This window comes from Penicillium vulpinum (assembly GCF_028829585.1).
Source record: "Penicillium vulpinum strain IBT 29486 chromosome Unknown utg000001l_segment0_segment0, whole genome shotgun sequence".
NCBI lineage: Eukaryota > Fungi > Ascomycota > Eurotiomycetes > Eurotiales > Aspergillaceae > Penicillium > Penicillium vulpinum.
The window spans coordinates 2,608,910-2,625,258 of record NW_026643241.1 but is presented as its reverse complement, the minus strand read 5'-3'; the positions used below and the strand labels follow the sequence as shown (position 1 = coordinate 2,625,258).

Sequence of the window (16,349 nt, the reverse complement as noted above, 5' to 3'; positions counted from 1 at the left end):
GCACATACCGTTGCTACACTCTCTATATCATAACCACAACTCATCTCTAGCCCAATAATGTGTTACCCTCATATTCTGTGCCAACGTCACATCGATTATCCAATCTTTCCACTAACCATCTCATTTCCTTTTTCTTTTTTTTGCTTTTTTTGTTTTCTCGAAAGAACACACTTATCGTCAAACAATACGGGACCAGAATCCGGTCCTCACCCCGTTCATCGAACGCTTTTCCTTATTGTATCTCTCTTGTGTATCCTGTTCTTCTTCTTCTTCTCTTCTTGATTTGCTTGTTCCTTGATCGAGTCTCTCTCCATACCCTGTACCAACCACTATACCACATGTTTTCTCTCGATATTCGTGCTTCTTATTTGCCAAGGGTGATCAACTTAGCAAAATCCAGCGTGGGAACTTCCTTACTATACTTCCATCTTTTGTTATTTATATCCTTTTGTAGATAGTTAGTAAAGCCAACGAGTTGTAGAGTAGATGCTTTCTAGCAAAGTCTGTGGACACAATATAGACAGTAACCCCCTAGGTATTATGCAGGTTGGATACTAGTATGATGGCTGTCTAGGTGGACTTGATATTAGGGCTTGATTTACTCAAGATACCCATGTCTTTTCTAGACCGGAGTGGATAAGCGTAGAGCCTAAAGCTAGCGGAAGACTAAGTGGGCACACAAGATTACTAACGTATTTCACCACCGAGTGGCCACAACCACCGAGTGGCCACCCTACCCAAAACGCGTTAATTAATTTAATCCCTTCTTCTTCAACCACCCACTATGCCACCAATTCGCTCTCAAAGCTCGAAAAATTCAATTGAGCAAGAGGGTAGGCTTTTATTAGCTATCCAGGCTTTTAAAAATGGAGATATCAGTAATATTACTCTCGCTGCTCGCACTTTCAATGTGCCGCGTTCAACTCTCCGCCGCCGCCTTAGCGGCGTCCAAGACCGCGCGACTTCTCGCGCTAATTCGCATAAATTGACAGAACTTGAAGAGGAATCTCTTGAAAAATGGATTATCTCTATAGATTCTCGTGGAGCAGCCCCCCGGCCCTCTTCTGTACGAGAAATAGCGGATCTTCTTCTTCAACAACGTAGAACTACCCCGGTTCTTTCGGTCGGCGAAAATTGGGTTACGAAATTCGTGAAACGATATCCTCTCCTCTCCTCCCGATTCTCGAAACGGTATAATTACGAGCGTGCGAAATGCGAAGACCCTAAAATCATTGGGGAGTAGTTTAATCTGGTTCAAAAGACGATCCTTCAATTTGGAATCGACCCCGATAACGTTTATAACTTTGACGAGACCGGTTTCGCGTTAGGATTAACCGCGACCGCGAAGGTTATTACGAGAAGTGATATAACCGGTCGGTGTAAGACTTTACAACCTAGAACTCGCGAGTGGGTGACAGTAATTGAATGTACGGGTGCTTCTGGCTGGGTGCTTCCTCCGTATATGATTTTTAAAGGTAAAGTCTTCCTCGAATCTTAGTTTAAAAGCGTCCCGAATAACTGGCGCTTTGAAGTAAGCCCTAACGGTTGGACTTCGGATGAAATTGGACTTCGTTGGCTCGAAAAGCTCTTTATTCCTTCGACTTCTTCGCGTACGAAGGGGAGGTATCGGCTTCTAGTACTCGACGGTCACGGAAGCTATTTAACACCGAAGTTCGACGAAATCTGCGAACAAAATGGTATTATACCAATTTGTATACCTCCGTATTCCTCTCACCTTTTATAACCTCTCGATATCGGCTGTTTTGCGGTACTAAAACGTACGTACGGTCGGTTTGTTGAATTTAAAATGCGGAGTGGGATAAATCATATCGATAAACTTGACTTCCTCGAAGTATACCCACTTATACGAATTGAAGCTTTTAAATCAGAGACTATTAAAAATAGCTTCGGAGCAGCTGGTTTAATACCTTTTGTACCCGATCGAGTGATTTCAAAGCTTGATATTCGTCTTCGAACCCTAACCCCCCCTCCGAGCCGGGGTAGTGATTGGGACCCAAAAACCCCTTCGAACTACGTCCAATTACAAAAACAAGCTTCGTCAATTAAAGTATTGCTTCGTATAAGATTAAGGAGCCCTCTAAGTCCTCTCAATTCCGCTATAAACCAGGTTTTAAAGGCGTGCCAGATCACTATACAATCCGCCGCACTTCTTGAGAAAGAAGTAAGCGATTTACGCGCCGCCAACGAGAAGCAGAAGCAAAAGCGCACTCGATCCCGAAGGTAGATACCCGCCGAAGAAGGCCTCTCAGTTCAAGAAGTATCTGTATTAATTATACAGCAACTGGAAGCAACTGAAGCACCTTCCCCCGCCGCCGGTATACCTAGAGAATCGGGTTTACAACCACGTACAAAGCCCCCCCGGGGATGTGGAATATACAGATTGCCAGGGTATAGAAGAGAAACATGTCCAGATAGACCAATTAGTTAGTTGAATTAATTTAATGGAGTTTTGGTTGAGAAAAATGCATTTAAATTTAATATGTAGGGTTGGGGTGGCCACTCGGTGGTTGTGGCCACTCGGTGGTTGTGGCCACTCGGTGGTGAAATACGTTAGCACACGGAGTGAAATCAACCTAGATAAGCCATGGTAGGCAATTCATTATTCAAACACAGCATAGACTGGGCCGCAAGAAAGCAAAGATGGGCTCAAGCAAGAGCCCACTAAAATGACCCCTTCCAACCATGATGAAACGCAAGTCAAATAAGAGAAGCAAAGAAAGATATGCAAGACCTGCCCATTCATCACGTAAACGCCATATTACCAGAAGAATCGATAGAAAGGGTAAGAAACCAAAAAAAAAAAATAGAAAATACCCCCATTTGACACCCGAGAAAGCAACACGAAACGTAAAGCAAAGCGTAGTGTGCAAGATAACCATAAGAAAGAGGCAGACTAGCCCGACTACACGCGAGATTGCAACAGCAACAGCAGCTGCGGTGCAAATTGTATTTACATCTTACTCGTTCTTACCCTGTGTGACCTTAGCAGCCTGGATAGCAGACATCTTCTGAGTCCAGCCCTGGGTAGGCTGAGGCTTCTTGACGGTGCGGAGGTCATCAGTAGAGAAGCCGGAGATACGCATGTTGTAGTTGCGCTCGAGGACGAGCTGGATATCGCGCAGCTCGAGGGTCGAGGAAGGGCGTAGCTTTGCAAGACGACAGGCTTGGGTGATGACTTCGTCAACGAAATCGTCGGCCATTTGGAGGATGAACTGAGAGATGTTAACATTTTTGATCTCTTTTTTATTTGTCTCTCACTTTGAAGAGGGACAGACTTACCTCTTCCGCATCTGGTGTCAGCATTTCTCCTTCGCCGCCACCGGTGACCTGGCGCACGAGGATGTCGAGCATCTTCTTACTCAGCACGCGCTGGCCTTCACCTTCGAGAACGTAGCCGGGGTGTTTCTGGATCGCGGGCTGGCCCATCATGCCCATGGCGCCGTGGCTGGGACCGCCGGAAAGAGAGGGACGGGAGCCTGGCATTGAGACGGGCTCGGGGGTTGAGACGTGCAAGTTCTTGGGAATTGCCATGTTGGTGTTGCGGGTGGAGGCTTCACCTGGGCGATTGGCAAGATAGCCCTGGGGGTGAGCTTGGTTGGCCTGGGCTTGTTGATTCATTGTTTGTTGCTGAGGGGTGGGATTGGTGTAGGTTTGGGCGGCTTGTGAAATAGCAGCTTGGTGCGAGAGAGGACGAGGTGGGCCTTGGTTCACCTGCTGGGGAGGCCCTGGGGGTGTGGGGGTGGAGCCGTCAGGATGAGGGGTTTGGCTGAAAGTGAGTTGCCCTCCTGGAGTTCCCTGCTGGGATGGTGGCTGTGGACGTTGGACCTGAGGCTGTGGTGCACTGGTTGGGACTGGAGTGTTTCCAGCGGATTGTGCAGAAGTTTGTTGTCCAGGCTGAGAGGCAGAGGGGGACATGGCAGTTTGGCGTGCTGCGTTGACCGCTGAGTTGATAGTGTGGGGAGCTGGGGGCTGAGGTTGGCCTGGTTGCATAGGGTTTACTGCCGTTCCTACCTGGGGATTTGGTACACTTTGAGTTGGCACGGGAGGAGCGACTGGGGCTTGGTTCAAATTGACAGGCGTATTTGCCTGTGCTGTCTGATTCATCGCTTGATTCTGCGGATTCTGCTGCGATTGAATCTTGAAGCTTTCCTGCTGTTCCTTGAACTTGTTCAAGAACTCGCTGCCCTCCCGGAAAAGCTTTTCAGCCGCCAACTGTCGGTTTTTGAATTCTTGCATTTCCTCTTGGCTCATATTGCCCTGAGCCTGCCGCTGAGCATATGACGAACGAAGATCAGCCATCCGAGCTCGTCCAACCTCCTGTTTCTGCAGAGCGATACCATATCGTAGCCGTGCCTCGGGTATCCATGTCTGCACCTGCTCGGGGGTCACGTTCGGAGGCAGGAAAAAATTGAGCGCGCTAACCCGGGCTTGGATTTGCGGGATGAGCTGGTTGATCGTCTGTGGGTTGTTGGACTGCGTTCGTTGGACTGGTTGCCCTTGTGGTCCTTGCGTTCCCTGAGGAGCTTGTTGTACTGGCTGTGTCTGCTGCCCTTGCTGTGGCTGTTGTCCTGGTTGTCCCTGTTGCACCGCCCCTGTCTGCTGGTGCTGATGCTGTTGCATTGCCTGTTGTCGGTTCTGTTGGAAAACCCGCATTCCCTTCATCAAGTTCTGGGATAGCTGCGAAAGCTTCGTATGCGCCTGCTGGTATTCGTGGGTCTGTGGATCGCGAGTGTTCAGCAGATCCCAGAGGCTGCGCACTAGCTGGGTATGCTGGGCCTTCTGCTGGTCACTGAGGTGTGGTAGCTTCTGCACTTGATCGGTTCGAATGAGATTTGAGTGCTGTGGCTGCGGGGCACCCATTGGCTGTCCAACTTGGCCCTGAGACCCATCCATCTTCACACAATGATGTACTGGTACTCTGATGAGGATTCAAGGGCACGAGTTGAATGGTGTTAAAGACAGGAGAAGGGACTTGAAATAACCCGTGTTGATGAATATACCGGGTCGCACTTGCCTGGATATCAAACAAAGGCTTGACTATCGCACAAGATAGTCCACTTGAGTAGGAAAGTCCGACTCTGCTTGAAATGGACCTTGGGTGGAACTTTTGGCGGTGATGGAGGTGCCCGGTCTTGGCATCCGCCTTTTAAGAGGCCAATCCTGTTCTGTCAAATTACAATTCGCAGAGATCTTTATTGCTTGGGTTGGAAATTTGGATACTTTATTTTATATTGTGTGTGATATTGTGTGGTTTTTTCTTATCAAGTAATGTACATGATATTGCTGGGGTATATCATATCCAATCCTCCTAATACGAGCATATAGTGCACTGGTAGCTCTAGGGTTACCTATAACCCTGGGAATCCTGGAGAGAGGCCCGGAGAAAGCCTTGCAGGCCTAGGCTCTGGGGCGCCAGCCCTGGACTAAGGTTAAAAGGTGGTCATGTTCAGCACGGATCACTATCACGTGCCTGGCCACTGAGATCTATGTTGTGTATAATGAATGGTATCTCTGTGATCCATCTGATTGTCTGGTTTCTATATAGCAGACTGAGAAGTTCTGCACCATGTCACATCTGCTCCCGTATTAATGAAATGCAGGATAAAACCTATCCTATCTCTATAGATGGTTTGTTTGCAGCCCTACTCATGAGAAACAGAAAACTGACTAACTTACAAAGGGGTTTTCTAGTAACAGCATGGGACTATTAGATTGCAGAAACATCCAAAAAGAACATGATTCCTGTCAGACATGCTCTCAGTCACAAGTGACTTTGACCAACGATACATGTGTATAAGATGGAGTTGAGTTCACCTTTTCCTCGTCAATATCAAAGTCATGTTTAGCGCCACTTGAATCCCCGCGTTGATAGACTCTAGTGCTGGTGGATTTTCATAGACTCGAACGTTCTGTAATCCTCTGTCAATGCCTCTGTTAATGACATACCCGTGGTGAGATGATGGATTCCCGCACCGATAATGCATGTCTCTAAATTTTGAATGCCATGTATTATCGGAAGACCAAGACTTGGAAGTAGTTATCTGTGGATGAGATCTCTTTCGAACTTCATAGAAGACATGACACATAATTTATGGGAACTAAGTGATATAAATTAGACAAGGCTATTCCCAGTCCATCGGATTGTTTTTTGGACGAAGAATGAAGAATGAAGCTGTGATAGGGTCTAGCATATGGAATTGGACCAACAACTCTCTAGCTAAGCTACATATGTAGCTATGAGATAATCAAAATGCCGTTGTCAATTAGGATCATCAGATCCGTGGAGACCTTGGAAACCATAATACGACGCTGAAGTTTTATTAAAGGGATCAACAAGCATACATAGTCAACCAGTCAGTCGTACAAGCTGACAGAGAACTGGAGGAGAAAGAATAAAAAAGGAAGGATAATTCTCCTCCCACAAACAAACAAGGCGCCAAGTTGTAGCTAGCAGCTTACCATGTGGCTAGTAGCCCCTCTTAAGTGGCTGCCTGCATACATGATATCATTATGTTCTTTTTGCCTTTTCTTCTAGCGAAATAAGGGAAGCACTATTGTAGGGTGATCAATTGCATTGTCCGTGTAGACACGTGTATCTTACTACATAGTCTTGTGCATCCTCCTTAGGAATGGTCATGGACACTCTTTCCAATGACGAGACACATCTTGGCTTCGTAGTTGCCCGCGCCATCCTGTGTACGTTTGGGAATATTGACCGCCGCTAGGTAAGGGCGGGATCGAGAAGTTTGTAGCTTGGTAAAAAGGATCGGGGCCTCGGGTAGAACTAGGCTGGCTTCTTTTGCATGATCAACGTACTTTAGTCCCAGGCAGCGGATATAGTTGCAATGCTCTTGTACTATCGACCACCATATCGACGAAACCAACCATTCGGTAAAAGGACGATGGCCAAGTGTGCCAGAGGTGTTCTAGATAGCTCTTGGAGATTCCCTTGACTTTGTCAGGAGATGCCAAGCCATTGGAGACATGACTAGGGCAAGATAGACCTAGGGCAAGTCATCAACGTGGAAAACTCTTTATTGAGAAAATGAGGTGATATCCAGCTGGAGGTGTCAACAGAGCATGAAGTCCGTTTTTGATGGATAGAGAGAGGCAGACAAAGAGGTCAATAGAAAGTCTTCCACAGTGCAGGAACATGACCATGGTGAAAGAAAAGGCTCAGCCTATCAAACCACCCAGATCTCGATCCATGCCCGTAACCCGTTCTTCTAATCTTCGCTTCCTCTGCTCTAAGTGTCGGATTTCTGCCAACTCTTGCTCAATATCCTCATCAGTGACCCCTGGAATCTCTGGTTCTGTCACCGGTGGAAGGGGAAAATTATCCTCATCATCTCCATAAGACAATCTCATCTGATCCAGTTCCACAGTGTTCCTTGCAACCCGGCCTTCCAATTGCGCTATGGACTCACTGATCATCTCATACCGATAGCGAATGTTGGCAATCTTTTCCTGTGCACCAGCAACAGGACTTTGAGCTAGTTAGACCAAACCAAAATTTATTATTAGATATGTAGCACTTACTAAACATTGCACAGGATCTCGGCGCCTCGAAGGAGCGCTTCAATGTTGACCTCCCCCTGGGGGCCTTTACTTGAAGTACCCGCTGATCGCTTGATCACTTCCATCATATCATGTCCCAGTACTCTTGCCACTGCAGACCGGTTACGGTTATCCCGCGCCAAATAGATACGACTTGCCATTGACTCCCTTTCTGTCTCAATGGGGAACATAGTCCCGCGTCGTGTAGCGCGTCTTTGTGGCCCATGAACCTTAGCAGAGGGATCAACCTGGAAAAGTGCTCGTTCATAGGGCTCAGTATCACGGATCAAGGCTGTGATGTCGTGGGAACCCAACAGTGCAGTAGTGAAAATACGTGGAGGAGGGAACCTGGACGCTTGCGTTAGTCGAAGCAACATGCTTGAGGGGTATCACAAGCACTAACGGCATATCTGCAATGGCATTGGAAGAGAGCGTAATCTGCTCTAAGTGAGAGCTGAGCAGCGACATGTTTGCGGGTATTTTGAAGCTCTGTTGTGAAGGATGAGTGGTTGAATGCTCTACACTGTACCACACTTGTTTACTTCAGGAAAGCTGCATGGATACCTGAGGCATTAAATCCAGAATGTGTCTGTGTATCAGCCACGTCTACGGAGTAGCCACACTGAAATTGACTGAACACAATGGTGTCAATTTGATTCGGGTTCAGGTGTTGTTCTCCTGTAGTTTTGCCGATTTCTTTCTTTTTTTTTTCTCAATGTTCGTTTTGTCGTCCTTCTAACAGTTTCGATAGCAAAAAGTGCCCTGCCGAGTTGAGACCGCCCACCTGGGCAGTAAGCTCCACTGACTAAGCGCTCATCTGGTCTCTTGCGCCCGTTCATCCCATCTCTTGACATCACATCACCCATCAACTTCATCTATCTGTCCGCACAAGTTTTTCCCCATCATACTGGTGATCTCCGGCAGCTTGGCTCTCTTGAAATTGATTTTCTCCTTCCTGTCTTCATATTGTGCTCACTCGCCCTTCCCCCTACTTCTCCCGATAGCTTGGTGGCTGCCCAGCTGAGCTCGACAGCTTGAGAAAGATGCCGGCCGAAAGGCGTTCTTTGCGATCAAATAATAAATCTGACACCTCTTCATCCGCCAACGACGAAAAGACAAACTCGAACTCCCAGAGCTCAAGTGTGAAAGACAAGGCGTCCGCCACTCGCGCCGCCGCCAACAAGGCCAAGTCAGCTTCGACCAAGAAAGACGCAAACGGTGCATCAAACGACAGCATGGGAGAGCATGATCAGTCGCATACGAATGGATCGAAGTCAACCGATAACAGTGTGAATGGATCTGAGGATGTTGAGATGGGAGAGGATACGGCAGGTGCGCCTACATCCTCATCCAACACCAGCAAGGACCGCAAAAGTAACGAGAAGATGACTGTTGTAGTGCCCCCGACCAAGGGTTCCAGATCGTCCGCCAACGATAAGGAGGAGGATGTGACAATGGAAGGTGTGGAGGATGGCGATGTTGAGAACACCGAGCCAGAGGTCGACCCCAGAACTAAGGCGATTCAAGGTTCGTCTTGTCTTCTTCATTGATCAAAATAAGTTCAGATCTCTAACGATGAATGCATGTTTGTTCGGCATGGGTTTAGATATCAAATCCAACTTCACCTTGCTCGAGCGAGCCGTTGCCCACTTTGACCCCAGATTTACCCTCCGCGTTCTGCGATCGATATCGTCGATGCGGAAACACCTCACCCCAGAGGTCCTCGCAGAAGTCATTGTGGAAACCTATTCCGCTTCTAGCTCGACAGCCTCGTTTCTGTTGGAAGCCCTTGGCCAAGTCAATGCTTTCGAGAATGCTCCAGCTAGCTCGCAGATGGAGGTTGACTCGGATAAGAAGCCTATCCCTAAGGAGACCCTTGCTGAGGTGGATGCATATCTCTCTATTCTCGTCCAGATATACCTGTTCGACCAACGGGAGATTCAGAAGGGAGCCCAGTTCTCAACAAGCTTGATCGAGCGCTTGCGAGCACTCAACCGCCGTACGCTGGATTCTCTTGCTGCCCGCGTGTACTTTTACTACTCCCTCTTCTTCGAGCAAATTGCTCCACTTCCTCCTTCTCCTGCAGCAGCTGTTACCACTATCCGCCAGCCATTGCTGGCCGCGCTGCGCACAGCTGTGCTCCGGAAAGATGTCGATACACAGGCTACTGTGATGACTTTGCTGCTTCGCAACTACCTGTCCACGTCCCATATCTCACAGGCAGATCTACTGATCTCGCATAACCCCTTCCCAGTGGCTGCGTCTAACAACCAGATTGCTCGGTATATGTTCTATCTCGGCCGCATTCGTGCCATCCAGCTGCAATACACCGAGGCCCATAGCCATCTGATTGGGGCTACCCGCAAGTCGCCTGCTAGCCAGGTTGCTCGTGGATTCTACCAGGCTTCCCACAAGTTGTTGGTCGTTGTGGAGCTGTTGATGGGTGATATTCCTGACCGCGCAGTCTTCCGCCAGCCGGCTTTGGAACGGGCCATGCACCCTTATCTATTGCTTTCTCAGGCAGTCAGTGTTGCTGATCTGGATGCATTCCTCAACATTGTCAACACCCACAGCGAGACTTTCCGAAAGGATGGCACATACACCTTGATCTTGCGTTTGCGACAGAATGTCATCAAGACCGGTATTCGCATGATGTCACTGTCTTACTCCCGTATTTCTCTGCGAGATATCTGCCTTCGCCTTGGACTCGATAGCGAAGAATCCGCCGAGTACATTGTCGCCAAGGCTATTCGTGACGGTGTTATCGAGGCCACGCTTGATCACGAGCACGGTTTCATGAAGAGCAAGGAAGTGGGTGACATCTATGCGACCAGAGAACCCGGCGAGGCGTTCCACGAGCGTATCCGCGCCTGTCTGGCCCTCCACGATGAGAGTGTTAAGGTATGTGATCTCTCGCCTCGCTGAACACTTAAATGTTTTTTTGGTCCTTGCTAACATGAACTCGTCTGATCGCAGGCCATGCGCTTCCCCATGAACCAGCACCGCCTGGAGCTTAAGAGTGCCCAAGAAGCTCGGGAACGGGAGCGCGAACTTGCCAAGGAGATCCAGGAGGGAGACATGGATGATGAAGATGCTGGTGGTGATTTCGATGCCATTTAAAGAGGAGTGTGGTTGTTCCATAATCGATACAACATTTCCCCTTTACCGCACTGGTCCCATGCATAGGTCTCTACCTCGTAGCGGCCTTTTTCAACCCGTGTGTTAATTATGCAATTGTTTTCCTTATTCTGGCTTTTTATTCGGACGTGTAGGGGAATGTGCAGATGGCTGGCGCAGTCTTCTGTGTCTATTATACTGGACCTTTTTCTTGCCCTATGCCTTTATCAGAATCGTATGTCAACTAAGTGGTCAGTGAGCTGTAAATTTAAATTTTCCCCTATTATCACCTTGATCCTGTTTTTAAAGTACATAAATGTCGATAAACAGGCCTGGAGGTCGCCGAGTCAGTCATACTTGGCTGCGTAGCACCGGGTCCGTGCCGACCCGAGAGAGCTCGAAATCTTCCCGCCCGCAAGATTGTTCGTCCTTGTACTCCGCAAACACCTCACATCGGTCTCGGTTCCTGGGATCGGGTTCCCATGGTTTAATTTGGATTCTCTCGTTTAAAAATCAAAGAGCCCTCGCATTGAGTATGGGAGCTCGAACTGCTTCAGCCACCCGGCTGATCCTCTCATCACGAACGACGACCACCGTCTGTTCCCAATGCCTCCGCGATGACCTCCATTTCACGCATATTGCTCTCCAATCCCGCAAATATCACCCGACGCGCCGGCGGGATGCCTCGCCATTCGGGGCTGCCGTGTCAGCGGCCCAGGCTATCTTCAAGGGTATGCCAAAGGCGCCTCCGGGGATCTCGGTTGACCCGTTGAGAATGGTTGGAAAAGAGCTCAAGTTTCTCACCAAGAATATCCGACAACTACTTGGGTCGGGCCATCCAGCACTGGACAAGGTCGCCAAGTACTACACTCATAGCGAGGGCAAGCACATGCGGCCCATGCTTGTCCTTCTCATGTCCCAAGCGACAGCTTTAGACCCTCGCAAGCACCACACCTACACGGATATACCGAGCTCCGTCGATTCCTCCTTCAGTGCACCATCAGTTCTCGAAGACGCCAACCCAGAAATGAACCCGCTTGTGGCCCCAAACGCCGAGAGCAAATATGATATCACGGGAGATGACAACATCCTGCCTTCACAACGGCGGCTTGCCGAGATCACAGAGTTGATCCACACAGCATCTCTCCTGCACGACGATGTTATCGACAATGCCGTGACACGTCGCGCCAACAGCTCCGCGAACCTGGCGTTTGGAAATAAGATGGCCGTGTTGGCGGGTGACTTCTTGCTCGGGCGTGCCTCGGTAGCGCTGGCTCGTCTGCGCGACCCCGAGGTCACCGAACTCATGGCCACTGTAATTGCTAATCTAGTGGAGGGCGAGTTCATGCAACTGAAGAACACTGCGCAAGACGAATCGAAACCCGTCTACACTGATGAGACACTCGCCTACTATCTCCAGAAGACCTACCTAAAGACTGCCAGTCTGATCAGCAAGTCCTGCCGCTCTGCTGCAGTTCTAGGACGGAGTGCCCCGGAGGTGATTGAGGCTTCGTACGCCTATGGCCGTAACTTGGGTCTGGCTTTCCAGCTTGTTGATGATATGTTGGATTACACGGTCACTGAGGCGGAGATGGGCAAGCCTGTTGGTGCAGACTTGGAGCTTGGATTGGCAACTGCGCCACTATTGTTTGCGTGGAAGAGCAACCCGGAGCTCGGTCCTTTGGTCGGACGGAAGTTCCGCGAGGAGGGTGATGTACAACGGGTGAGTGGTCAAAATCGCACGTGGTCTTGCTTGGTACGATAATACTAATTATTTTTATTCTACTAGGCTCGTGAGCTCGTTTACAGCAGCAATGGTGTTGAGCAGACCCGTGCTCTAGCCCAGGAATACGCTGACAAGGCTATTGCTGCCATCAGTGACTTCCCGGATAGTGATGCTAAGACCGGTCTGATTGAGATGTGCGAGAAGACCATGAAACGCAGGAAGTAGAGGAGGTTGCACTCCCATGTACACATATTTGTCTTTCAGCTTGCCCATCCCTTGTTGTTTCTTCAGGTGACTGTCTTTTTTTTTTTCCTTTCTTTCTATATGCCTGTGTACACTTAGATGGTTGGATATATACTTTGATCTTCACCAATAGAAAGATTTTCTTCTCTTCTCGCATTATGTTGTATACCCTGGTTCTTGTTCTACATATATACATATGTATAAAGCTCTTTTATCACAGGCTTTGGTGTCAGATCAGTGGGTCCTAAAAGTCAGCTTTGCACTACATGGGAGAATATGTAATCGATTATTTTGCTAAATTCAAATCTTCAATATCCAGCTTGGGATAAAGCACCTCTATATGTATATTCTAAATATGTATATACATATACTATATTGAATTGACTAAAACAGTAACAGATAAAGTGGTTGCATTTCCAAGATTCCTTTCAGGTTCCTGACAGCTGGTCGGATCAGGGCGGGGGTACGAATAGATCTACACGTAATGGGCGTGTAAGTTCTTAAAATACAGTATAAATACAATATTACTCTACTCAAACAAGTAATTATGATGAAATACAAATACATTACATGGAATCTGAGGTACCTAGCACCTTCGTCATCCCGTCGTGTCTGTGGAAGCTGCAACAACCTGCAACACCCTGCAACTCTCTTGCGCGCTATAAACCCTTTATCCCTCTCGCTCGTTTTATTCTGGAGCCGGTCTCTTTCCTTCCATCATTTCTCAACTGCTGGAGGTCGCTCTCCCAAACTATGGAGCTTTCGATCCTCCCGCATTGATTGACTGGTTCCCGATGGGTTCGCTCGCTAGCTTCCTCTTCGTTTATGCCCTAGGTGGGATCACTTTCATTCCACTACTTTTGTCCTTGATCCTCCTCTATGCCTACCTAACCCTTCCATTTGCGCCTCAACTGCCTCAATCATGCGAGAAAGCGCCCGACCCCGTCCGCCAACCTACCGATGACGACTTCAGTCTCAAGTCTGGCACCGACCAGCTGGCGGAAAAGTTCCATCGTACCCACGAGTCAGATGTTGCTGCTGGATACTTCGCTGTCTGTCGTGAATATGTTCCTGGTGGTGTGAATGGGAAACCCCCGAGAGAACGACTCCCGCAGGAGAAGTCGTTGCGGCCGAAAGTCCTAGCGTGTACCAGAGTATGTACCGGAGTCTCTTCGATCGAAAGCAAACACCCAGTATCGATCCGGCGAAGGCGAATGGAAAGGCCACCAAGCGGGCGCGGAATGTCTTCTACATTGTTCTCCGGTATGCGTCTCTTCGTCTGGATGTGTAGGTTATTACTCAAGCGCTTATTGCTGACGTTGGATGATATCTTCTCAGACATGGCCACTTGATGCTTTACGATGATGTAAATCAGGTCGAGGTGCGGTATGTCATTTCGCTTGCTCACCATGATGTGACTATATATGGCGGAGAAGGGGATATCCCAGAAGGAGAGCTGTGGCTCAAAAGAAACGCCATTTGCCTCTCACGGCGACTGGCTTCGCTTGGGGATCTAGGAGGGCCGACTCCGCCGTTTTATCTCTTCTCTGAAAACTTGTCTGAGAAGGAGGATTTCTATATCGCCATGCTACAGAATCAAAACCGGCTGTGGGACTCGTCTGATCGCCCGCCGAAGCCTCAGGAGTTTGATACCACGCATATTGTCACATTGGTTCAGCGCCTGCATTCCTCCGAAGAGCAGTTGCAGACACGTTGGATCAATGCTTTCCTTGGAAGGTGGTTTCTAGCGCTGTATCGGACACCAGAGTTGGAGGAATTCGTGCGAAGCAAGATCGTCAAGAAGATCTCTCGCGTCAACAAACCCAATTTCATTAGCAAGATCGGCTTACAAAGAATTGATATGGGCGAAGGGGCTCCGTTTATCACCAACCCAAGACTGAAGGACTTGACGGTGGACGGCAATTGTTGTGTGGAGGCCGATATTCAATACACTGGAAACTTCCGGGTCGAGATATCGGCGACTGTGCGCATTGACTTGGGCCCTCGGTTCAAGGCCAGAGAGGTCGACATTGTTCTTGCCGTTGTGCTGAAGAAACTTGAAGGACATTTGTTGGTACGCTTCAAGCCCCCACCCAGCAATCGCGTCTGGATGTCTTTCGAAACCACGCCGAAGATGGAAATGGATATCCAACCCATTGTCAGCTCCAAACAAATCACATACAGCCTCATACTGCGTACGATCGAGAGCAAGATCCGCGAAGTATTGGCAGAGAGCATCGTTCTGCCTTTCTGGGACGACGTTCCTTTCCATAATACCTTCGGCCAGGATTTCCGCGGTGGTATCTGGCAGCGAGAAACTCCAGTATCGAGTGCTCAGGTAGAGATACCAGAGATACCCGATGAATCCGGTGAAGCTCCTCCGACTCCGAAGAGCGTTCCTATTGATCCCATTGAAGTCCTCAAGTCCAAGGATGATCGCACGACGAGTATGCCTGTCCTTTCCGAGCCCGGAACGGTCAAGAAAAAGCCGCGCAAAGGCGTCAAATCTTCACTCTCGGATTTGCAGTCGGATAGTTCCACTGCAATTTCCACCGGTGTTGAGAAGTTGGACAGCATACAACTGCCTCGAGCTATTCGGTCACAGACCTTCACTCACGCTGCAGATCCTGTGGTTACAGCGGACAATGCCAAGGTTGACAAGCTTGTTCCAGAGAACAAAGGCGAAGAAAAGAGTCATGCAACAAGCGCCATGATAGAGATATCAAGCCGGTCCCCACCTACATCCCCGCGCCGAACTCCAAGCACCTCGCCACCCACAGGTGGCCTTATGATGCCAGAAAATGCGGTGCATAGCCGCGAGTCGTCGGTTGTAGATTCTATTGATAGCGCTAGCTTTGCCCACGAAAGTCTTATTCAAAGGCCTTCTTCTACTCGTATGGAGAGCGGGTCCTTCTCCGGCTTGAGAAACTCTCGGGGTAGTTCCACCACGTCCGTTGTCAGCGACACCGGTCGACGACGCAGCACAATTGAAACCATCACCAAAACCTTTACATCTTCCGACGATAGGTCTTCCGGTCCCATGAGTCTCGGGCAAGCTACTGCTGCCGCCAAGAAATGGAGCTGGAGCGTGTTTGGTAAAGGGGACCCAAACAACGGCCAAGAGTCGTCGCGGGTTCCTCCGGCTACGCTTAACCAACCCATTGGGCGTGGTCATCCTCATCCACTACCTGGAACACCCTTGCCACGCCCAGACAAATATGCCTTGAAGAGGAGCGCAGGAACATTGCCCAAGCGTAAACCTGTGGCAGCACATACAGTGCCTGAACGTTCGAAGACGGGAAATCAACAGCCCCCGCCATCACCTTTACCTCGCAGGAAACCAATGGCCCCTGAAGTGCGTATTGACCAAGGCACTGACGAACTGCTCGTGGTGGAGGCACCTCAAGAATCTGAGCCAAATAGCCCGGCCCCGGGGGACTTAGAATCAGACTCTGGTCTAATAGCCCCGATTCCTGTTGAGAGTGAGGAATCATCAAAGGCTGAACAGCTTGAGGCTGATTCCGAAGAACAAGAAGAGTTGCCTGTTATTGAATTGCGGCGCTCTGTTCATCAGGTGCCCTCTCCAACCTCAAGCAGTCATGAAGCCTTGCCATCTACTGGAAGGGTGGAAGTACCTTCATCATAATGCTAGTTACCTTCACCCCGACACAAAAGAGGGGAAGGA

The 16,349-nt window shown here is 49.1% G+C and overlaps 5 protein-coding genes across 5 annotated transcripts; 3 read left to right on the top strand and 2 right to left on the bottom strand.

Moving 5' to 3' along the window:
* Window positions 1-2,978: 2,978 nt before the first annotated feature.
* On the bottom strand, window positions 2,979-4,914 carry N7479_000978 (putative transcription initiation factor TFIID subunit 12; the record flags this gene model as incomplete). Its single annotated transcript, XM_057248676.1, has 2 exons — window positions 2,979-3,233; window positions 3,301-4,914. 2 exons carry the CDS (start codon window positions 4,912-4,914, stop codon window positions 2,979-2,981), a joined length of 1,869 nt encoding a protein of 622 aa, XP_057113108.1.
* A 2,283-nt stretch (window positions 4,915-7,197) lies between these two features.
* On the bottom strand, window positions 7,198-8,046 carry N7479_000977 (uncharacterized protein; the record flags this gene model as incomplete). Its single annotated transcript, XM_057248675.1, has 3 exons — window positions 7,198-7,507; window positions 7,561-7,926; window positions 7,982-8,046. 3 exons carry the CDS (start codon window positions 8,044-8,046, stop codon window positions 7,198-7,200), a joined length of 741 nt encoding a protein of 246 aa, XP_057113107.1.
* A 575-nt stretch (window positions 8,047-8,621) lies between these two features.
* On the top strand, window positions 8,622-10,698 carry N7479_000976 (proteasome regulatory particle lid subunit RPN3; the record flags this gene model as incomplete). The annotated part of the gene is made up of 3 exons (XM_057248674.1): window positions 8,622-9,105; window positions 9,185-10,479; window positions 10,555-10,698. 3 exons carry the CDS (start codon window positions 8,622-8,624, stop codon window positions 10,696-10,698), a joined length of 1,923 nt encoding a protein of 640 aa, XP_057113106.1.
* Window positions 10,699-11,230: 532 nt separating this feature from the next.
* N7479_000975 (trans-hexaprenyltranstransferase) lies at window positions 11,231-12,646 on the top strand (the record flags this gene model as incomplete). Its single annotated transcript, XM_057248673.1, has 2 exons — window positions 11,231-12,418; window positions 12,485-12,646. The coding sequence occupies 2 exons, from the start codon at window positions 11,231-11,233 to the stop codon at window positions 12,644-12,646; spliced, it is 1,350 nt and encodes a 449-aa protein (XP_057113105.1).
* An 812-nt stretch (window positions 12,647-13,458) lies between these two features.
* Window positions 13,459-16,310, top strand: N7479_000974 (uncharacterized protein; the record flags this gene model as incomplete). The annotated part of the gene is made up of 3 exons (XM_057248672.1): window positions 13,459-13,818; window positions 13,848-13,927; window positions 14,003-16,310. The coding sequence occupies 3 exons, from the start codon at window positions 13,459-13,461 to the stop codon at window positions 16,308-16,310; spliced, it is 2,748 nt and encodes a 915-aa protein (XP_057113104.1).
* Window positions 16,311-16,349: the final 39 nt, after the last annotated feature.